Below are 23,803 nucleotides of genomic sequence, written 5' to 3'. Positions count from 1 at the left end.
TTCACAGCCTACATATGGTGCAGCCATGCAGCAATAAATTGTTTTCGGTTGGATGTATATATTTACCTTTGATATGAAATAACCACTTAAATAAACCAGGTGACAGCAGCATCGCTTTGCATTTTATCGTGGTAAAAACAATGAAAACTAGCAGCTTTTGCTATCATCATACAGAAGCAGAGAGTTGGCCTTGGGCATGATGAGCCTGCTGGAGGTATCTTGTTTATTCAGAAAAAACAGAGCAGCAGGACTAATAGGCACAACAATTTTTGAAATTGGTACAGTTTTGAGGTAGAGGGCTGCAAAAGGCAGAAGCTAAGCTAAGCTACAACGTAATCACTCCAGGCAGCTGCACACTATCAAAGTACATCCATGAAAAAACCTTTTTTCTGCTGCAGACTGTTACTCTAATTGTCTGACAGCATTATGAAGAGGATTACTGCAGAGAGAGACACTTTTTTAAAGAGTAATATATGTTGTGTTTGACCAGAAACAGCTGTTTTACTGCTCTTGCAAAATGACAAGAATTGATATGTTTCAGCTAGGACCCTATTTTCCCATACTTCTGAGTTGGGGACAGTAATTTCCAACATTCACCATCTCTGGTTTGGTTGAAATAAACCCTTAATTCACTGCGTTAGCTATGAAAATGTCGGGAGAAGGAGCGACACGCTTATCTCGTAATTCTGATATAATTATATTGTTAATCTCACTCAGAAAAACAGAATTTTTTTTTCTCAAGTGATTGATTTACACCTCTGTGTGATTGTGTTATTAGTTTCTTATTACTTTTTACTGATTGACTTTATAATAATACTGTGCAGTAACTGAACACTGCAGTAACTCAACTTGTGCAATAAATCAACTGTGTACATGTATACAGCATTTTTACTTACACTGATATGTGTGTATATATAGTATCATAATGTATGTTTCGCACATGATCTTAATACTTTATGATTCTTAATATTTTATTTTCTATTTTTCTATATATATTGCAGGAAAATGTATTTTTACATGCTTCTTATTGTATATGTTTCTGTTATATCATTGCTAGTATGTTTGTTATGTTGTTATATAATGTAGTATTTGTACATATTTTTACTTCTTTTTTATTTTCTTATAATCGCTCTATGCTTATATATTTCTCTATTCTTGAATGGGAGGATCAATAAAGTATTTCTGACTCTGATTTTTACTTGATCTCCTTGTAGCTGAGACAGGAAAACAGTCACATTAACTGTCCATCTTTTCAACAGCCAGTCCTCCAGTCCAATCTTTGTTTTAGTTTTAAAAAGAGACTTAGACAGTTCAATGTCAAGCAGTTTGTAGAAAAGTGTGCTCTTGGTCAAACATTAAATGTTGAAAACTTCAGAAATTTGCAACTGATTAAATGTAAAATATAAAAATTTAAGGGCATTATGAAATTGTCTCATGGTCCTGTAGGTTAAGACCCCTGATTTAGACCCTCATGCTGGGAAATTACATCAAGTACAAATGAAGCTAGTTAAATTAATACAGTCCTTTGCTTATTGACATGGCTTTAAAAATGTTGATTTTCCTCTGTTACTTTGTGTCATGCTTTCATTTGGGAGACAGCATTTGCACATTCAGATCATTGTAGAAAGATTTATTAATAAAATAGTCTGTTGTTCAGTTGACAACCTCATCAGGCGTCTGAGGCTTGAGGTTGAAAACCGACACCTTGTTTTTCCTTAACAGTTGTTGGACTGGCAGTCTGAGATAACAAGACTGGGCATCATAGATGGAAGCTGACCCAGCGAGTAGCGGTTTGTTTTAAACCTGAGTTGCTTTTCAAAAACAACCCTTTCAACACTTTTTTATTCAGAATCTGTCTATTTGTATTCTCGCCTGCCTCCAAAGCTTCGTGACAATGGTTGTAACCTCCTCAATCAAAACAAGGTTTACGGGTAGTGTAAGAAGTACTGTCTATTGAAAAAAGGGGAAATAATAACACCTAATAGTCAGTCTGTCAGATGTGCCCATCTGCTGTAAAGGAAACAAAAATAAATGTAACCAGATTTGAATATCTAACATTTGAGGCTGACGCAGAGAGGACGGATCAAAGGGAAGAGAGACACAGCAGAGGGGGGCAATCATAAACACATTGTCTCATTTTAATAAGTGAGGGGAATGGTTTCTAAACCAACGCATCATCAAGTTTCATGTGTTTGGGAGTGCCAGAGGAGGCGGGGAGTGAAGTGAAGTACATCAAAACATAGCTAATGAGGCTTAGGTTAAAAATGGCTGTGCATGAAATATTGATGGCAAGCTGCATTTTAATCTTGAATATAAGATTCCTGGAATCTAAAGCAGGTTTTGCACACAATACCTGCAGAATAAAGGGTGATTCAAGCGTAAGAGAGGTCAGTACTAAATATATACTGCTCAACAAGAAATCTGTCTACAGCTCATCTGAATTTAATAAGGAAAACATGCACAGAACTGTAATTTTCTGCTCACACTGGTCACTGATTACCTGTTTATACCTAGTCAGACACTCTAAATCTGTTAGAGATAAAAATAGATGTACAAAACTTTTGTTACAGTAAATATAATATTTGTATAGCATTTTTTTTTTAATTATATTCAAATTTAAGCATATTCCTAACCTTGAAAACATGTGTTAAAATTAAGCATTAAAAGACTTTGTACAAACACTGTATCTATAATGATAAATGACAGCTAATTAAGCAGTTAAATAATCATTTGGTTTACTAACACTGTTATTCTTAAGTTTTTTAAATGGTACAGCTTGAAATGCTTCTTTTTACATACTTATTTGCTTTTGACTTACAGTGACGGGTTTACATATCACCAGTGTAAGTCTTTACCATCTATTTTAAAGTAGCTATAAGTTAATAAGAAATGTATTTACACACAAATTTAATGATGGATTTATGAAAAGCTGGTACAATGATGGTCATTGTATTTGTTTTTGTGCTCAGTATCCAAACATCAACAGTTCACTCGAGTTCAGGGTTTTCTAGTTTTATTTACAACTTTAGATTCTTCTGTAATGTACAGGCGTCATAAATGTTTTCCTATATGGATTCTGTTTCAGTATTTATGAATAATGAAAAAAACAAAACCAAATAAAAACAAACACACACGCACAAAAAGTGTGTTTAACTTTTGGCGGCCCTAAAACCAAGCCGACCAAAAGCTGAAATGACAGTTGTACAAATGTAGCCACCCTGTTTGAATAGCCAGAGAGTATTCCAGCTCGTCTTATTCAAGTATATCATGTTCATAAAAAATGAATAAATAAAACAATCATAAACACAATACTCAAATGAATCTAACAGAGTAAGACCAAGACAAATATTGCACCATTTGATGGCACGTACCAAATGTTAATATCTTGGCAAAATTATTCATGATGCATACTATACATCAAATACTTAGAAATTTAAATTTAGCAACACCAATATGCACAAATAAAAATCCAAACCACAATTCTGTATATATATATATATATATATATATTGTGCTAATAGAAACAAATGGTTACAGATAGAACAGAATTAGTAAGAAGGAACAAATACTTTCGAGGTTCGCTCTAAATGTACCCATCAACGATGCAACATATATATGACTCATGCCCTTTGCTCCTGAGTGGTTAAGTGCAATGTGCGTAATGTTTACCTTCTTTCATAAAGTGTTATATCATCTGACTGACTGCTGGCTTTGGCCTTATCGTTCAGGATTTAAAGATTTTAATGGCTGAAATACGTTTGACCGCAGCAGCTGTGGTGTGTTCAAATCATGTTGTTCTTCTTTAGTACCTCCAAGTACTGCTGTGTCGCCCTGCTGACGGGGTCCAGCTCCATCCTCGAGGCAGAGCCCACCGGTGACATACGGGCCGAAGCAACGTCCAGCTCTGCTGTGGCTGAGGACCAGAGAGAGACCACAGTCACCATCACTGAGCAAGAGCCACAAGTCTGATACCGCTACCAGCTAATTAATCAAGACTTATTAATTAATTAAGACTTTATAACACAGCAAAGATCTGTGCCACATTTCCACCTTCAGTGAACTCACCATTGGTTAATTCTTTTGATATGTTTCTATCCAACTCACTCTGCATCTGGAAAAAAAGGTGTAAAAAGGTGAAGTTGAAGTTAGATTTGAGTTCTAATGTTTTGGTGGCAAATATCAGCAAACATACATTGAAAACACATGGCCTTAAAATAATTATTTATATGTTTTTACAGATAAAAGATACAGGGATGATATTTCACCACCAAACACAAGACTATGGTGCATGGTAACACATAGCAATCAACAATACTTGAGTAGTGGAGAAAAACACACTGCAAGAAAATCAGGACTCTTATGTTAAACACAGCAGGACAAGCATGCGAGCTCTGCTTTAGTGTAGAGTTTCTGCACGCTGTCTGATGTTGCCTTTTAAATCAATCAGTCAATATAGCCAACTGATGTCAGATTTCTCACCACCTGAAGCAAACAGTTTGCACGAGATGTATATCCTGATGATGGGTGCCTTTTGGTGAATATCTGAATAAATCTTATATTAAGATCGTAAAGGTCAGCATGCAGCGTATCAAGGAAAATGGTATTTTGCTACCAACATGCACACGTTATATACATACCTATGTATAATATATACACAAACACTGATGTTCACTGATAGTATTATATACATATAGATAATTACTATTTTGTAGTTAAATTATTTTTTTTTCCTGAACAACATTTCTCTTCACATTGTCTTTGTCATAGGTATAATGTTAGGCATTAGGCTGGTGGAACCAAAATACACACAACTTTTGTAGTTTTTTTTGTTTTGGCATAGTTAGTAGGATGGTAATGATTAAAAAAAATTAATTTGATTTTCAAATAAGATCTGCACATGAATGTGGGGAATACTTAGTACAAGTGATAGTGTTCAACTTTGCTGCTAAAATCAATCTCTGCTGTATCAATGAACTTCAGAGCATGAAGAAAGTCAACTCAAAGCAGACAATGAAGAAGGACAGTTTGAGATTTCAGCTGGTATAGTCGGTTAGGTAACAAACAACACAATGCCAAACACAGGGTTCCTACACATTTGTCAGTGAAATTCTATATTATTCTCAACTAGTTTTTGTAGCGTTTTCCCATTAAATCTTTAAATTATGATAGCTTTTGTTATGTCAGTTATAAAACCAAATGTGGGGAAATTCCAGATTAATTAAAAAACTGTGCTGTTCTAAGTGGACCACTGACTGTAATAAAGATTAAAAATACAATTGTGACATCCGCTTTAATCTACAACTCAAGATAATTGATATGACAATGAGCCTAGGATTTTGGTTTCATACAGGACCACTTGAAAAATAAATATAAGTACTGAGAAAGCTCACTAAACAGACACATTTTCTGTAATTTTGCTGTGTATAAACTCTTACATTCTACATCTGCAGTCTGTTTTTTCACTGTGTCAACCCTGCACATTGTGGTTTGCATGTGAACGGAGCCATAAATAAAGGCCAACCAGCAGGGTGAAGGGAACAGCAGCCAATCAGACACTGAGCTAAACACATCTACACACCTGGTTATGAGTCTGGCTGAAGAGAAGAAAGATGAGAGACAGACTTTTGAGCTAGAAGCTAAAAGAGTGAGAAATAGAAGACAGGTTAGAAGTGAAGTCCCACTACCATAAAGACCAGAGATAGAATGAAGAAGAAACAATGTGCAGGAGAAAGAAAAAAATGCTGAAAAAAAAAAAAAAAAATCATTTCAGTTTCGAAGGTGATCTTGAGTAGGAGTCGACCGATTATCAGCCCGGCCAATTTTTGGATCCAATATTCAGCGTTATTTGGGATTTTATTTCAAAATCCAATTGCCATTTAGATAAATTAATTTAAAAATGTGCTACCTTGGTTCTGATGAAGCTATCTCCTGCCAGTAGTCACCATTCACTTCTCGATTTCTTTAATTACATCAGTATCAGTACAGGCCCTGAAAAACCATGTCGGTCGACCCCTAATCTTGATAATCTTGATTGTTAAGAGAATTTAGAAAGCCATTAGATCAATATTCAGCCTTCAACTGTCTTTTTTAAGTATGTTTGTCCACAATCTGAAATATCTGATGTGTAATGCCGCCATGACAACATAACAACACACTGAGCTGTGTATAAAAAGCAACATCTTTGAACAAAACTCCACCAGCTACACAATAACAACACAGACAACCATGACGCTATGGAAATGAAAATGGCCCAAAGAAAACAAACTTGTCTACATAAAGAATTTTTCCATGTAATGAGGGAACGAGTTTTCCTTAGTAACTGTACAGACCTTGGCTAGGTAGTCCTCAACCCTGCTGTTCTGTCCCTCAGACACAGGGCTGAGGAGGGAGAGACCCAGGCCTAGGCTCCTGTTGAGAGGCCCCAGTGTAGTGTGCCCGTAGTGTGCTGGTGAACCCAAGGAGCCCACGTCCAGCGAGGGCCCTCCAAGGCTAGTGGTGATCAGAGATCTGCTGCGTTCGTTGAGCAACTTGGAATTAGCTTCTGCGAGTCGACTGTTGGCCCTGTGGAGAAATCACAGCAAAGGGTTAAAAACAATATCACATGGGAGGGAGTGCTGTTGCACTGAATATTAGTGCAAAACAAATAATGACAAGGTGATCGAGGGAGTTAACATTAGGTCAATAAGCTCTGATCACTCTAGTTTTTCTTTTTTTTTTATTTACTTTTATCATTTCCTTGTCATTCAGTTTGCTATTTCAATCTCTCCTGTCAGCTATTATCAGTCAGTCAGAAAGTGACAGGAATAGGCTAAATAATAATAGAAACTCTCAAAATCAAACTGCCAATAAGCTAGTCATTTACTGCACACCGGTAGTTTAATACAGTTTTCTGCCCAAAGCACAGCAAGGGGTAATCCAAAATCTTAGGGCACACCTGTATTCATATCTGTGCAAAATACCCTCTATAACCAACCTTACCAATGAAGGCAATGAATACTAGCCAATCAGAGACAGAGTTCCTGGAATGCAGGTAGCCAAAAAATAAGGCATCAATCAATCAGGGCCTTAGATGTGTCACACTCTAATAATTCCCCCAGACAACTACACAAATGTCGAAACCTTGCTTTCATGGAAATGAGTGCATACAAAGCACTCATAAATAATGAAAAAAAAAAAAAAAATCACAAACATTCACCTGGACAGGCCACACAAACCTCATAACGTTAATGTTAACGGTTATTAGAATGCTTGCAAAGCAGAGTGATACATGTGGCTAAAAATCCCAGTGCTGTTATTTTATATAATACAATTAAATTGCCCTTTCAGAGGTAACAGTTAGAATGCATTTGTCACTATACAGTCTATATCTGATTACACCATAGAAATCAGGCATTAAAACACTGATTGACCCCTCTAAAAAAAACTGGCAGTAAAGTGAAGAACAAGCTGGTCTCGCCTCTCTAGTTTGGCAGCCAGGGACTTGCGGAGGCGCAGCTCCTCTGCATACAGTTGGCGGTATCGCTCTAGCTCCGTGCGCGTGGAGTCTCTTTGGTTGAGGCTGTCCTGCTGGTTGGAGCGGGCCCGGCCCAGTTCCCCCTCCATCTCCCGGATCTTCTGCTCCAGCTGGGAGCGCAGGTTGGCCTCATTGGCCGCTTTAATCTGATCCAATGCTTCTTGGGATGCTGCCTGGGACTGGGAGACAAACAAACACAATCATATGTAATCAGTCTTTGTGTTTTAATACACACATGCATACCTATAAACCACCTATTAATTCAGTAAATTACCTCACTCCTAACTCCTAATTATTACTATTATTGAATATTTCTGTTTCAGTGCTCTCTGTAACAGTTGTCTTAAAAAATGCTGAGTAATTAAAAGATTTGCTGAGTAATGTGTGTGCTCTCTGTTCTTACCTGCAGGAAGAGGTTGACCTGCTCCAGTTTCTGTTGTATCTCCTGGCGTGCCCTGTCCTCTGCCTCGCGGCGGTACTGCTCCACCTGGCTCTGCTCCATCTGAGAGGCCTCCATGCGGCGTCTCAGGTCCAGCACCTCCTCCTCCAACTGCCTCTTACTCCTCTCCAGCTGGTCATTATTGCGGTTCAGGCTCTTCAGGGAGGCCAGTTGATCCTTAAGATCCCCATTCACCTTCTCAAGCTGGCTGCGACGGGACACTTCCTTCTCCAGCTGCACCTGCAGATCGTCTACCTGGTGACGTGAAAAACGTGGAGGAAAGGTTTGAGGCCAGGGTCCAACAACTGATGTATAACAATACATCTACAGAAGCAGTGTATTACTTGGGGGGTTTATACTGAAATCAAAGTGCTGTATCACACAAACCTTATCTTTCATTCGTCCAAAGGCACCATCAGCCTGGCTGTGTCTGCCTACGTCCACCCGCAGACTACTCATAGGAGAGCTGAATTCAGCTCCACCCGAGTCCTGATCCCGCAATTTCTTCTTTGCAGTCTTTAGTAAAGTACGCAACCTTAAACACATATGCACAAATATGAAAATAAATAAATTAAATTTTCACATACAAAGTGAGTATCTTGTACAAACCTGAGGACCAGCTAACAAATGAAAATGAAGTAATGACCTGACAAGTAAGCATGCTCAGCGACTATGTAGTATATCATCTTAACTAATGAAATGCAAACATTATTGTTTATTATGTTGTTAGTTACATAAACTATACACTAGCATACAGATACTATATAAACATAATTCCAAACTGTATTATTATTGTATATATATAGTTATTCATATATAATTAATACTTGCAAATGTGACAAGTTCAGATTCAAAACATCAATACAACACACAAACTACCTCTCACTAAAGGCAAACTTAAACAGAACAAAATACATCAATCAATAAGAAACACAAACCCAGTCAGAGCAAAAATACTACACAAACACAAGGACAGCAGGAACTTATTATACATTAATAGATATAAAAAAACTGAAAAATACAACTTTACACCAGATACACACATTGGCACCCCACAGCCACGTAAGCCAGGAAAGACTGCGCTCTACTGGATCCTAGCTGTGTCTACATAGAAGGAGGAGGTACTGCCACAGGTGAGGAGGGTGCGAGGAGGAGTTTAGGAGTCACCTGTACATTTCTTTTTGAAGCTCTGTGTTTCTCTTCATCTCTTGATCCAGCCGGGCGTCTACAGCCTTCTTCTGCTCCCCTATTTTCTTGGCTTTCTTCTTTTCTATTTCCATCTGGAACAAAGGCAACAGGACGACAACTCATTATACCAGGAGAGATGGCTACTTAATTAATTATATGAATAACATTAGCCTGCACATGACTGCATCACTGTGATCACCTGGCTGCTCAGCTCTCCTTTTTCCTTTTCAAGCTCTGCCAGGCGCAGTCCCAACTTAGAGCGGCTCTTCAGCTCCTCCTCCCACAAGGCCTGAGAGTCCTGAGCTGTGTGAGACAGCATGCTCTGTTTCTGGACCTGAGAAAGACAAAGACCAAGACAAGAAATTATTATTCCACACAAAAGGCTCACTCAGCTTCTTATGCTGATCACATCTCAGACAATCTGCTAAACAGCCAGCTTTTAATCTTATCTTGGTAAAACTCAACTCAAATATGCTGCACAATTTTTTTTTTTAATTTAATAACTTTATTAATATTTTATATTCATTGATATAAAATGTTGTCATTGTGTTTATCACTGAATGTGCCAGTATGAAAAAATCTGAAAAGTACAAAACAGTCACTTGCTTCTTACTTTCCAGAGAGAGAAAGCGATACTATTCAATAGCTCAGAATCAGAATCAGGTATACTGGCATGTAGGTTTTTACACACATGAAATTTGTCCTGGTGAATTTAGTGCATTACAGAAGACACAGTAAGTAGAAAAATTTAAGATAGATAAAGAGAGAGTATTTCAAGTCAAGTACCACAAATTGAAAACTGACAGTATTAAATTAAGATATTAAAAATATAATAAAAAATAGAAAATAATACAAACTGTACAACACATTATTTACATGAAAGGGCAGGAATGTGCAAAGTACTCATCAAGGAAAAGTTCAAAATTTCACAGTATGTGGACATTTGAAATGTGCAAGAGGAAAAGTTTTGCACTGCTTACTGACAGTGCTGTACTCTGCACTGCACAAAGAAACATAATAAAAACTTTGTTCGAGGCTTCCCTCTTTTTAATTTTCTGTTTTAGGTATGAATTCAAAATTGTATGGTATTTCAGTTGTCTTCTTTTTTCAAAAGCATGACTTATAAAGATTGATTCTCATTTTTCTAGCTACTCAAAAATTTAGCAACCAAGCTGGTCCTCACTGATTTACATACAAGACTAGAAAAGAGGATGAGAATAGAAAATGGAAATCTAGGCTGAAAGTATTCTTGGTAAGGAAACAAAACATGCCACCAACCTCTCTACTGAGTTGGTCTTCCAAAGTCATCTTACTGCTTTGGAGATTTGTAACCAAATCCTCCAAATGACCTCTGACCTACAAAAATAAGAAAAGCATTGTAAAGATAAATTAAAGATGTTTTTGTTTATGTTGCTGTTCTGTTTTGTTTATAATTTTAGAAAAGACAATTTAGACTAAATCATGTAACATGCATCATGCAGCTGAACACAAAAAGAAGTGAAAGACCCCACATACCAAGATCAAGTTTAAAGGAGAAAACACATTTAGACGTCACAAAGAAAACCCCAAACCGACAGAAAGCTACAACTTTCTCCATATGTTTGGATTCCTGGTCCAGCAGATTGTGCAAAAAACCCACAAAGCCCAAGAGCATTTCATTTTGCAAATACGCACAGCATGATTTTGTTCGATCTATTTTATTCTTGAGAAAGCAGAAGTAAACCCACACAGAAACTAAGCCTACATCCACAATACCAACCCCTCCTTCAGGTGAGCAGTCAGATAGCTGGAAAAAGATTGGATACCTTAAAATCTAATAATGACGTCTTAATATTAAGTCGGCTATTTGACATCACAAGAGAAGCATCACAATATTGACACATTGTATTTTCCATGTGATATGGCGAGATCTTGTGTAAAATGTGTGTGTGCTGTTGATTGAATTAGGTTTGTAGCACTCACCATGGCAGCTTCCTTAGCTCCTTTCTGAAGTGCATCAATTTTGTTGGATTGTTGCTTTGCAGCAGCTTCCAGACGGGCGTTCTCGATCTCCAGCCTGATGTGACATGACATTGACACTCTGCATCACAGTCATTCATATTCTGTATATCAGTGATGTTAAATTGTTAAATCTGGCCCTTTAACAACTTTAATCCGGCCCTCTGATCATTTATAAATATGGGAAAAAAGTTTAACTCAAGTTGTTGTAGCAGAGGGAATTAACAAGAGTAAAACTGAATGAAGAAAGATTTTAATGCAAGAGTGTGTACTAAAACAACAAGCTATTCTAGTCCAAGACTACAAAGGTGCAATTTTTTCCAGTACACGTTCCTGAACATATAATTATTTCTGTGTTATGGGGTTGGATATTTTTATTTTACATTTTTAACATGACTCATTTTAAAGGATTATCTAAATATGTGGTATCTAATAAAATAGAAATAAAATAAATAATGAAATGAAACAATCTCAATCCCATGTGTGTATGTGTGTGGACAGCATGTGTTTGTACATACCGTTGCACAGCTTCCTCCAGCTGTTTGATGGTGGTATCAGTAGCTGCTGAGGCAGACAGCGCCTCCTGGAGTTTCTGAGCAGCCGTGGTGAGTTCCTTTTCCCTTTCATCTAGAATGCTTTTTATACTGTTGATACGTCTCTCAGCCTGCACATACTGGTCTTCACTCTCCTCCAGCTACGTTACAGAGACAAAACATCAATCTCATCAGCAATGTTAACAGTGGACCCAACTGTCAGTTCTGCTCTATCACCTAAATAAACAGTGATAATGAACATCTAATTTAAGCAGAGCTTGAAGTGTTTCCTTCATAATCATCAACACAGCTGGTATCAGAGATGTGGTGAGAACAGGCTGCCACAAGGCGGCACTGTTCCCTGCCATTACCTTTCCTTTGAGCCTGTCCAAGTCCTTGAGGAGCCGAGCCTTCTCCTCCTCCAGGTCATTGCGATAGCGTGTGTTGACCTCCAGAGAAGCTTCACTCATTGACAGCTTCTTGAGTGAGTCAGCGAGCTCCTGCTGCAGCTGCCTCAGACTAGTCTATGCTCAGACAGAATCCAGAGAAAGCAGGTTTGGGTTAGATATAAAGGGAGATCCTTAACCAGCATGTGGTGGAACAGCTAAAACTGGGACTAGAGGAAGAGGTGAGATAATCCTCTTACCCCTTCAGAGTTCTAAACTTACCTCTCTTTCGTTCTTCTCTTCCTCCAACTTATAGATCTGATCTCGGAGATCAGCAGCCTTACTGGCGAGCTCCTTATTTCTCTCCTCCACCAGTTGCACTCTCTCTTCGCAGTCGGAGCGCAGCTTGGATAAGATGTCACTGAAGCGCTCCTGGGCATCTGTCACAGCACGCTCCTTTGCAACACCTTTGTTTTGGGCCTCCTCTAGCTGTTGCCGCAGTAACATGCCCTCACTCTGGGCTTGGGCTAGCCGTTCTTGTGTGGCCTCCTGGCGTGCACTGGAACGGCTGACCTGCTCCCTCTCGGCCTGTAGAGTCGTTTCTAGCTCCTTAATACGTGCACCCGCCTGGTCCTTCTCCCGCTGCAGCACCTCGAGCAGTAAGCCTTTCTCTGTTAGCTGCAGCGTGACCCGGTGTACTTCATTCTCCATGCTGTTTGCACGAGCCTCTGCCTTGGCCAGCTTCTGGGACAAGCTGCTGACTGCCTCGCGTTGACTTGCTGCTTCAGCTGTTGAAATAAATATTTGGGAGTTACAAACAAGTTACCAGATGAGCAAAAATATAGCAGGAAATAAAGATGCAGACAACAAAAAAAGATTATAGAATTAAAGGAGTGGTATGTAACAGTTGTATGTGCAAAAATTAGTACTGCAGTCTAAACAGGCAGTTGGAGCCACAGACTGAATAAAAAATATTTTGAATCCCTATTTAATATATGATCTATGGTTAAAGCAAGTTTTTCCCCCTGCCGCCTCCCCTCTAGAGTCAGAGAAACTCAGGTAAAAAATCCTAATGATAACCATTACTTGCTGGTGTGCCCAGCATGGTATATGCCTGAAGCAAAGCTCAAAACACTTGAGTGCATGGGTGTAGCAGTATTTTTCAACATTTAACAATTTTTATGCATGGAGCTGTCCATTTCTACCTGTGAATTTGTCTTTGACACGCTGGTGTTCCTCTTTCTCCCGCAGCAGAGCTCTCTCTGTGTCCGTGTGAGCTGCCAGGCAAAGCTCAGCCTCCTTCACGGCTCCAGCCAGGCGGGTACGAGCGGACTCGTTCTCCGTCTCTAGTGTTTCACGAGTCTGCCGCTCATTTTCCAGGCGGGTTGTTGTAATAGCCAGCTCAGACTTCAGGGCGGTCACCTGGTTGTTGCAGTTGAAGACCGTTTGGGTCAGGGCTTCACTGTTGAGTTTGAGATCTCGCCGAGCATCTTCTAGCTGCTCCTTGAGGGCCTCGTTCTCCTCCAGAAGGTGGCTCTCTTTCAGACTGCTGTTGGCCTGCGAACGCTCGAGGTCTGTTCTCAGGACAGTCAGCTGCTCCTGTAAGGTGGCAGTCTGCTGGAGCAACTCCCTCTCCCTGTCACTGGCCTCAGTGAGTTGAGACAAGGCCTGTGAACAACAGGACAGAAAACATGTTTAAATTATTATTGAGGACAAATTTTTTTCAAAAATTTTATTTCAAAATGTGCTATTCATTCCCAAAATGTTACTATACTGTACTTACTTAATTGTACTTAACATCCTTTACAATTCCTGACATTTTCAAAACCTTGATTTGATTTAATTAGAGTATGAAGAAACATCATGTTTGTATAGTCCTGCCTCTTCTATATTAATCCATCAATACTCAATCTCAAAAACCCACTCTCTGCCCTAGCAACCATCCCCACAATATCAATATTAATTTCTTCCCCCAATTCATAATTCCATAAAATCACACCACAAATTGATATGCACATACTTTTAAAATGCAAATAAAATATTTTAATTTTTTGCATTTTACATATTGTGAGACAGTAAATTATTTCTTGCTTTGTACATTATTTGTAATCCATGACTCATGTGACTTTAAAAACAGTTAGTGTGTTTTCAGTATCCTACATTATTTACTGCATAATGACTTTAGGGTGCTTTTACAGGTTTTGCCCCTCCATGCAGTAGTTCAGTTCAGTATGTTTTTGCTCTTTTCCAGCCACTTATTAAGAAACACAACATCGCCATCAATGAGTACAAACTATTAAAGTTACATCTAAACCATATTCAGAAATGAGATGCCTCTTTGTGAGGAATACCTCGTTGCTTTTGCTTATATTTCTCTTGTTCTCGTCTTCGATTTCTTGCTGCTTTCGGAGGTGGCTGTTGAGCAGATTCTCCTGCAGCGTCCGAGCACTGCGCTCCTGAGCCAGCAATCTCTGAGTCTCACTGTGGTCCTCTTCAAGCTGGGTGATTGACATATAACCCACTAAATTAACAGTCATATGTACAAGACGATGACAACTGGACAAGGCAGTGGCTGATGAAATACTCAGAAGCAAACTAGCCAATATCAATGCAATGAAAACAGCAAAATTCATTGCACACTTTGGACAGAAAAAGAAAAAAGTTTAATGCAGTGTACCTGTTTCATGTTGTTGACTAGTGTTCTCATCTCTAGCTCCAGATTCCTGAGGGTGAGTTCAACTTTCTGTCTCTCCTGAACCTCTATCTGGTGCTGCTCCTCTGTCCTCCTCAGCTTATCTCTGGTGGTGTTGTACATCATGGTGGCATTACGGCGATTTTCTTGCTCCTGTTTCAGCTGAAATCTATACCAAGTGTAAGACAGAAACATCAAGTCAATAGATCTAAATGCAAAGAAAAAAGATCAATAAATTAATCAAATGATGCATAAAAACAATAGAAGAGCATTTTTAAAAAAAAATGCTGCAGAGTTCTCTAGCTTTCATGAAAAGAAAGTAGTTCTCACTTGAGGTTTGTTACTTCAGTCTGCAATTCCAGCTGGTTGCGCTCCAAGCCAGACTTCACATCTTTAACTTCCTCCAGAGAGCTCTTCAACTCCGTCCTTTCCATTTCAAGCTGGCTCACCTTGTCTGCCAGGTAACCATGGCGACTTCTTGCCTTCTGAATAGAGCGCTCATACTCGTGGAAAATGTTCTGCAGTTTCACCATGCTTCTCGAGTCTGTGAGATACAATATGTCAGAGTGTAAGGGAATCTCACCAGTTAATGACCAAATCTTACTTTCAAAGGTGAATTATGCCCAAGTGACACAGGAGACATAAATTAACATTTGAACAAGCTGAATCAGTACCAAAAGTGGCTGAGTCCAGTTTCTGAATGAGGAGGGATGCATGGCGATAGCCTGAAGTTGGCGAGTCAACGTCATCTGTGGCTGTGTCTGATGACTGAGTGAGTTCATCGAAGTCTTCTGCCATCTCTACTTCAGGGTTCTAAATTTGAAAACAAAATGTGGTCTTAATATCATTCATTTTTTCAGTGTGTATTGTGTACTCAAAGTTTACATACTTAAGTTACTAACAGAATTTGTGCTTTACCTCGTGTTTCTGCTGTCCACTGGTTGACAACCTGAGTCCAACAAACCCAGGGACAAAAAGACAGGGGTTATTTAGAAAAAACTGATGAATTTATTCTCAAACTATGACAGTGACATTGAAGAGTTGTAAGTATAATGGTATAATGCAGTATACTTGGATCAGTGGTTAGTCATGCAAGTATGTAGGGTAAGAAAGGAAAAAAAAAACTGCATCCTTATTATCACCCACCACCAATATTGTAAAGGTTTGTTTAGACTGAACACAAAGCAAATTTCCAGCTTGGTTTATTCATGAAAATTTGACCACTGGAGTGTTGTAGAAGTCTGCATTTATCCATCACAAATGATCAATGCAGAAACATGATTTTATGATTTAACAATAATTTCTGTAGTTTCTTTTTTGTTCCTCCTGTTTTTCTCTTTTATCTGTACGTTCATTAAATGCAGTACTGCATCTTTTAAATAAGCATAATCATGATTTTTTCTTTTTGTTCCATCTTAAATTTTTTTCACTTGTTCCAAGACCTTCTTTTGCTAGAATGAATTTGTGACCAATAACATCCACTTGCACTTCTGTCAGATGACTTTGAAAGCAATCAGGCGGCCTGGATTATTCACTTTGCATTCAGTCTGAACACACCGTACGGGTTAGTGACAGAGAGGTCAAAAAAGTGGCATACTGCATATATACCTTCCTTCATCGTCCGACACTTCACTTAAAGTGCTATCGTCAAACACTGAGAGAGGATCTCCATTAACATGGGTGTTGGTCTGAGGGGCTCTGCTGTGCCGGGCCCCTCTGACCAGCTCCAGCTGCAAGTTCTCCTCTACAGCTTGCCCCTCCTGTTTGTTGCTATTGTACGTCTGCTGGACTGGGAGATGCAATTGCACTGGTGCCCCGCTGGTGCTATGGAGAGCAATAAACCTGACAGTCAATGAGCTGTGACATCTACATTTTGGGGCCCTTGGAGGTATTGCTGAAGAACGACCCCATTAAATGAAATCAATAAGAGAGGTTCAAAGCTTAGACTGGGTTCTTTCTGTTAAATGTGTCATTGAGAAATTAATTTAGCTGAGGAAACACTATAAAATGATTAAGGGTACAAAGAGGCCCTGTTCATTTCCAGTACTAATCAGCATCCTAGGTGATTCAATCACAAGTGGAAAGTACAGTTATGAATGCAACCAAGATGCTTAAAGGACGCATTTGAAATTAAATTACTCAGCCCAACCAACCATGTACATTAGTCACTGCAATATCCCCAGACTCTCTTTAAAAAGTTGTCCTATTTTTAAAATTTCTGAGAGATTAGAACCTTTATAAACTTTGTAAAACACTATGACAAATTCTTAATTATTTGGTCCTTCTTGTTTCTTTGGCAAATGTTATACATCAAGTTTTTTTCTTTCTTTGAAAAAAAATTAAAAACCATCTGTTTGTCCCAGTGGGTTAATGGTTTTGATGTGTTTTTTTTTTTGCAAATGAAGGTGTGGGGTGGGGTGAAAAGGCTACAGCAAATTCTTCATCATTCATGCCATCTTGTAAATTCAGCATTAACATTAAGTACCTTCTTTGCTTGTAAAAAACATTGCATTGATGCCTTTCTTCATCATCTGTGATGTGAAAACATCAGATTTCAACAGTCAGAAAAAGTAAAAGTGTGGATCCTGTGCATAGTAAAGTTAGAAAATCCGAGCGCACCACATCTCTCCTGTCACTCTGCTGGGAGTTCAGATAAAACAAATAGTTGAATATCTATACTGAACAGCCAAATGTTTATTCAACTGACAAAGCGGCCCTATAGTGCTGACAAGAGAGAGTCGATCACAAGTAGCCACTTGAGACACACTGTAATGCCAGGTGACCTGTTAGAGCTGTCCACTTGTGACTGGATCTTCTATGATTCAAGTCAGTATCAGGTATGAACAGCCTTGCACACACGCATACACACACACACACACACATACGTGCACACACACACACACACACACACACACACACACACACACACACACACACACACACACACACACACACACACACACACACACACACACACAAAAAAAAAAAAAAAAAAAAATAGATAAAATAAAATAAAATCTTTTCTTCCATATCTGACATCTAAATTTACTGGATGATTGTGGGCCAGGTGGTCTGAAATTGTAAAAGCAACTTATTAAGTGTCAGGGCCTAAAAATGTACAAAAGTAAAATAAGGCATACCTCTTGGTGGCCACAGGCTGCTGTTCCTGGTGAATTGCTCCAGCTTGACTTGACAGGCATCCTAACCTGGTCTCAGGTTTCTCAGTACCCACTTCTTCCAATGCCGTTCCACCAGTATCCCAGGAGGTACTGGATTTTTGCATCTCCACTGCAGTCTTTATCGTCTCTTTGCTAGCCTGAAAAGAAAAGGGTAAATATTTAATAATTGGACTTGAGATACAGCTCATAACCAAAACAGGTTGGGGCCAGCCTTTTAAGATGCCTTTTGGAGCAGGGACTTGTACACTTTGTCATACATAATTTAGTGTCACCCCTCCCTTCGGAGACCTAACACCTTAGTGTGGTTACTCTATTTGACATGGTATTTTAAGTTAATTACAAGGACATGCAATTCCATACATTCCAATGCTTTTCAAAAGCTCGAACTGAGAAAAATTTCATTGTTATTCTTAAAGTACTATCTCTAGCAGTTTATAATACAAGTTATTTACATCACCACCTCACTCACTATTGTAGATACCGGTTCTTCTTCTCCCTATGAATCAAACTAGGTAGCAGAAACGTAGTAAGAAATTAATATTTCCTAATATGCTTTCTTCCCAAAACTCAAAAGGCTGGCCAAAAAATACATCTATTAATCCCAACGAGACCAGTCTTCTTAAAGAGACATCTGCATGTACAAAGATTAACTTAAGTACAGCAAACAGTAAAAAGGCACTTCTTTTTAGGCAAAAGAAGGCTATTATTTTAGCAATCTTCACACCACATCACCTAAAAAGAGTGGGTTTATACAACCGAACTTATTCAACATAAAAAATACATGCAAAGTCCATGCATGATGAAGGACAAGTTACTACTAAAGAACACAAGACTGAACTTAGTAGGAATGCCAAACATCCAACATTATTTTAACGCCAAGTCAGTACCAAAGTGTTCTTGGTTGCAGTGCAAATGACTTTCAACAAATGGAAGTTCAATACTACACATCTTTACAGTTAGTTAAAAAGACACAAACATGTAAGGAGAAACATGCAAGATCAACCCAAAAAATTCAGACCTGAAGAAAATAAATATTAAGACATTGGAAATGAACATTTAAGAGAAAGAAATAGGGTGGTGGCAGGTTTGGGCCCTTTGAAACAGCTGGTTAAAAGAATTGAAATGAGGTACATGGATGAAATGAAGAGAAAGAGAGGCGATCTAGGCGACTATGGGAGGGGCGGCCATCCTCTACCTCTTTCTGTAGTTGGGCTTTTTCTTTCTCCAAATCCAGGATGACACCCTTCAGCATCCCTACCTCAAGTTTAAACCTTTCCATGTCCTCTTCTAGTTCTTCATCAGAAACACCTGGGACAGATGCTGAACATCTGCTTAGTGAGGGGGGGCGAGACTTGGTGATTTCCTCAGGATCCTCTTCTGAACTTGCATTGTTCCTCTCAGATTCATCTTGGTTAGCAGTGTTGTCCTCACAGATTAAGTCCAGATGTGGTTTCTGGTTTGGCCCAACTTTGGCCTCATCTTTTAAAAATGTGTCAACATCAGACAGGGGTATGGTGTGATCATTAGTGGAAGCTGTGGTAACTTGAGCTATGCTGCCGTCTCTCTGAGCTGCGGTAAGTTGTGGTGAAGGAGATCTGCACTCTTCATCAGTGAGTGGATCTGGCTCTCGGCACATGCTGCTCTCACTAGCTGGTCGCTCATAGGCCTGCATCCTGTCTTCACATGCAGACTTGTCACTTGATTCTGTGACAGAGTCTTCAAGTCCAGACTCCCTCTGCTCAGGTATGGTGAGCAGGACAGTACTCCTCGCTCTGGCAGTTGGGCGCACAATGACTTCCCCTTCTTCTTCATCACTTGACTCTTCTTCCGCAGAGGCTTGTTCCTCTTCTGTGACATCTTTTGCAGGACATCTCGATTTCAGCACTTCTCCAAACTTCTCTTTTAATTCACCAGCAACATTCATGAAAGTGGATTTTACCTCCCTTTTCTCCACCTCCACCCAGAGTTTCTCATAACGTTTCTCCCAAGGGACGTCATCATCTGCTTCACCTCTTTCTTCAGGACTGCGCTGACCTCTTAAGTCATTATCCTTTTCTCCACTGTCAGAGCCCACATGGCCAGATGGGCATGGGTTATTTAGGTCTAACTCACATGTACCTATTGCATCATCTTTCTCCTTTGATGGCATGGGTGGTCAAGGAAAAACACAAAACAGACAAAACAAAAATGCAAAAAAACAAGTTTGGACTTCACATACAATACACAATATTCAAATAAATATGAATATTTATTTTTTGTATATGTTTTACCTATGTTTCTATGTTTTCCCATCTTAAAATTTTAGCAAATTACATTTCAGTTTACAAGAATGTTATTTGCAATGAACCAACCCTAATTACTTACAACTAACCACAAAAACAGGTAGGCTTTTATCTTTCTCACCCCCTGTCTTGACTGCAAGCAAGTCCAACGCATTTTACGCTCAGACATCTCATAGACACACTCATTTTAATCCATGCAGCTGTTTTCACCAGCTCTGTGCGCCTCACATTCCAGCTACATGTCATGAGTGTAAACAGTTTTTATTTAGATTAGCCTATTAATCTATTAATCTTAGTCCATTAATAGTCTTTTGGTCCATTAATAGACTAAGTCCATTTTGTTGAAAATATGCATCTAAACGCAAGGCTGGTCCCTAGTAAAAAGGAAAAACCTATTTTTCACATTTTGTAACTTAAGCAGAGAAGAGTGTGGTCCAGAGCCAGAGAGCAGCATACTCTTCCTCACTTTACCCAGCAGCTAGGAAGAGAGACATGGAAGATTTCTTTTCTGCAGTGTTTATTTGTGGGCCAACTAGACATTTACTGTCATCAGACAACTGCTCTGATCACCAACACCTGCCTCTCCTGAGTGCAGCCACCAGCACTTCCTTTTTTCACCCCCTTTCTCTTTTGTTCATCCACACCCACTGCACGCACACATATACACACTGCTGTGATTATACCACAACCATTGCATTATACTGATGGAAAATAGATCAGGACTATTCTCACATACTGAAGGAAAACTGGAAATGGAAAGTCTGGCCACTCATTTGCTAAGCAGTGTGATGCTGGTGTGATGTTTGCAGTCTAGACAAGGGGTTAGAAGTTCCGCAATTCTGAGATTTGAGGATTCCCAAAAACTTGACAATGTCACAAATTAGATCACAATTTATATTGTGCTAGAGATGGTATATTTTGGGCATTTCTCACCTTTTGTTGCTGCTTGTCAAATTCTACATCACTTTTACTGTCTCTTGCCACTGGTGAGAGCTCAGGGGAACCTAAGGAGACAGAGATTTTTCATCCAGAGCACAGAGCATGGGATCACCAATAAATGTATGCCTGTTTAAAAAAAGCAGTGAGCCTTACCTGGTCTAACCACTGCCTGAAGCTCAGCTATGTTTTGCTGCTGAGTGTCAATTTTGGCTGTATTGGAAGATGCCAAATTGTCTGGTTCCCAATCCGATTCTGAATAGCATGTCAGAAAAAGAAAGACAAATATGCTGTGATCATATCCTTTGTTTCATTGGTATATTCAAAGAAAATCATGGAAGGGCTTAATATGCCATACCTTCTTCACTCTCTGGTTTCTGAGGCACCATCTTCCTTGCTCGCGGTTGAGGGTGGGGCATGGGTTGAGGGGGTGTGTTGGGCAGTCTGTTGCTGGTGTTGGTGATGCTTCTCTGAGGTGTCAGCGGAGTTTCTGAAGCATTGTCTTCCTCCTGCTCTTTAATAGATGGATTGGCGCATTCTGGGAACTCCTCAAGTCCAGGGGAGGCTATCCTGCGGCCAGGCAGGGTTCTCTTACTGGCAGTACTGGCCGAGTCCCAGTCTGATGCATCTGTGTTATGAACACAAGAAGCTGGAGGTCAATGTACAAAATATGATGATGTTGCTGAGGGTAGGCAGTCAGTTTGGGATACACTAGGATAACCACTACACATGAATGACAATACAAAAAGGGTACTGTGCTGTTGCACTCTTTCAAGGTTTCAAAGAAGAAACTACAGCTATCAGTTCACGATCAGTTCATCAAGTTCACCTTGTCTAATCAGCTAGTTTATGTTTACTGACCTGGTTTTTGAGCTTCAAAAAGGGTGACAACAGAAACAAAAAGGGTTTTATGGTCAGTGTTGCATGTGGATTCACCACTGTAATCAAAATTTTAGAAAAAAGATGCTAGTATTTCAAAATGAATGGTGATACTGGGTGCTCCTCTGTACACATGACACAATTTATTAGAAGTGACCCTGTTAAGGATGCGTATTTATTGGGCTTGGGGCAGACTGAGGCACTGGATGAAAATAAACAACTATCTTGTGACCACATAAATTATTTTAAATTTCAAAGTTAAAGACATGTATAGCAAAATAGACTCAAAAGTATTAAACTGAAGTGGAGATGTCATCTTACCTTCAAGATCATCAACATCACCCAGGCCGAGCTCTTCCATTAAGTCTGCCAAAGATAAACAAAGTCGCACACACCCATTACAAACAATTTATCTTCAAATAAATTCTTACATTTTGGACCAACAGCAGGGATGCACAATATGGATCTTTTTTCAGACGCTACTGATAACAAACAATTACCTGCTTCTCATGGAATATTCTGATAACATAACTGATAATTTCACATTTTTGTATTTTTGTAAAAAGAAGTTAATATAACCTGCAGTTTATGCTCTCCTGAGGGTAAAAAGGCTAAGATGTAGTGAGCAAAGATGGAGGATTTAATATTCCACAGCTCTGACCAAACAAAATCAAACTGACATCACTATTACAACAAAAACAAAGACCAGTTCTGACTCTCCAAACATTTGTTTATTTTATCCAGTAAAATACATGAGAAAAAAATCATTTAAAACCATAAATTTGGCTCTTATATAGCATTTTGTTCAATTCAAATGAAATGATTAGACATCGTCTACCAAATCAGATATTGTTATAGCTGTTATTTATTTTATTAATTCATCATCGGAATAATAAGTAATAATAATGTAAATATCCCATCCTTGGCTGATAATTTATCTGCCCCAATATTTATTGTGCATCCCTTACCAACAGTAACCACTTCTCTAGATAAGTCTGTTTACCTGTCTTTTTGTCTTTGTCTCCTTCAAGTTTGCTCAAAACACTAAGCGGTTCCCATTTTGCCTTGTCAGTCTGGCAGAAAGAAAACACATTGTTATTTCATTCTAACAGGTCACAATTTACCTGATCTTGTAGGGCATTTATTTGCTGAACCTACCTCTTTCTTTATGGTATCATCTTTATCAACCTGTTCATCTCCATTATCAACAGTATTGTTGTTTCCAACTGCAAGAGACAAGACATGTCTGTCATGCTTGGGAAACACAATTACAGCACAATTTCTTCTGTAAAAAAACAAAACAATATTCTGGTGAAGCTGAATGAGTTTGCCAAAACAGTGTAAAAAGCATTCCCATGCAAATGAGCTCATGGTTAATCAGCATGAAAACACATGGTTAGACATCAGCCAAGCGACTGGATTCCCCGCACAGGTTTTATTGAGACACAAGTTCAGCATCAGCCAAGAAAGCTGATAAGCAGGCCCACATTGAAACTGCATCTGCAGAATTCTGATGACACCTCCGTGGATTTTAAGGAGAGATGCTGTTTGTAAAACTCAGGAGTGTTAACAAGCACCTTACCAGCTATTTATTCATGCATTTGTTTGTATATATTGAATCATAGGAAAAAAGAAAATCTTCAGATTCTCTTTGGTCCTGCTGTTAAGTACTGTACTCACTTACTACTATTATTTGAGCCAAAAACTGCCGAAACCAAGCGAGCTAAGAAGAACCTGTGGCCCTTTCAGTCCCAAATGTGGGGAAAAGGGTTAATGGG

The 23,803-nt window shown here is 39.0% G+C and overlaps 1 protein-coding gene across 1 annotated transcript in view; it reads right to left on the bottom strand.

The window, feature by feature from the left end:
* Positions 1-3,496: 3,496 nt before the first annotated feature.
* Positions 3,497-23,803, bottom strand: part of LOC146316801 (alanine and arginine rich domain containing protein) — a 30,832-nt gene continuing 10,525 nt past the window's right edge. Inside the window, exons 17-45 of the mRNA XM_084733819.1 lie at positions 23,184-23,251; positions 23,029-23,098; positions 22,347-22,391; positions 21,505-21,774; positions 21,303-21,401; positions 21,144-21,214; positions 19,124-20,065; positions 17,890-18,065; positions 16,358-16,573; positions 15,668-15,698; positions 15,424-15,562; positions 15,080-15,293; positions 14,735-14,918; positions 14,409-14,555; positions 13,263-13,725; positions 12,340-12,845; positions 12,043-12,195; positions 11,657-11,832; positions 11,103-11,196; positions 10,900-10,926; positions 10,419-10,496; positions 9,340-9,474; positions 9,120-9,232; positions 8,340-8,487; positions 7,917-8,207; positions 7,457-7,692; positions 6,330-6,561; positions 4,066-4,111; positions 3,497-3,913 (exon numbers count right to left, since the gene is read on the bottom strand). Of these exons, the coding sequence (XP_084589945.1) occupies positions 3,783-3,913; positions 4,066-4,111; positions 6,330-6,561; positions 7,457-7,692; positions 7,917-8,207; positions 8,340-8,487; positions 9,120-9,232; positions 9,340-9,474; positions 10,419-10,496; positions 10,900-10,926; positions 11,103-11,196; positions 11,657-11,832; positions 12,043-12,195; positions 12,340-12,845; positions 13,263-13,725; positions 14,409-14,555; positions 14,735-14,918; positions 15,080-15,293; positions 15,424-15,562; positions 15,668-15,698; positions 16,358-16,573; positions 17,890-18,065; positions 19,124-20,065; positions 21,144-21,214; positions 21,303-21,401; positions 21,505-21,774; positions 22,347-22,391; positions 23,029-23,098; positions 23,184-23,251 (5,501 nt within the window). The 3' untranslated portion in view covers positions 3,497-3,782. The remainder of the gene's footprint in view (positions 3,914-4,065; positions 4,112-6,329; positions 6,562-7,456; positions 7,693-7,916; positions 8,208-8,339; positions 8,488-9,119; positions 9,233-9,339; positions 9,475-10,418; positions 10,497-10,899; positions 10,927-11,102; positions 11,197-11,656; positions 11,833-12,042; positions 12,196-12,339; positions 12,846-13,262; positions 13,726-14,408; positions 14,556-14,734; positions 14,919-15,079; positions 15,294-15,423; positions 15,563-15,667; positions 15,699-16,357; positions 16,574-17,889; positions 18,066-19,123; positions 20,066-21,143; positions 21,215-21,302; positions 21,402-21,504; positions 21,775-22,346; positions 22,392-23,028; positions 23,099-23,183; positions 23,252-23,803) is intronic.

This window comes from Lutjanus erythropterus, chromosome 13 (assembly GCF_056507025.1).
Source record: "Lutjanus erythropterus isolate fLutEry1 chromosome 13, fLutEry1.hap2, whole genome shotgun sequence".
Taxonomy (NCBI): domain Eukaryota; kingdom Metazoa; phylum Chordata; class Actinopteri; order Lutjaniformes; family Lutjanidae; genus Lutjanus; species Lutjanus erythropterus.
This window is presented reverse-complemented; position numbering and strand designations above follow the sequence as displayed.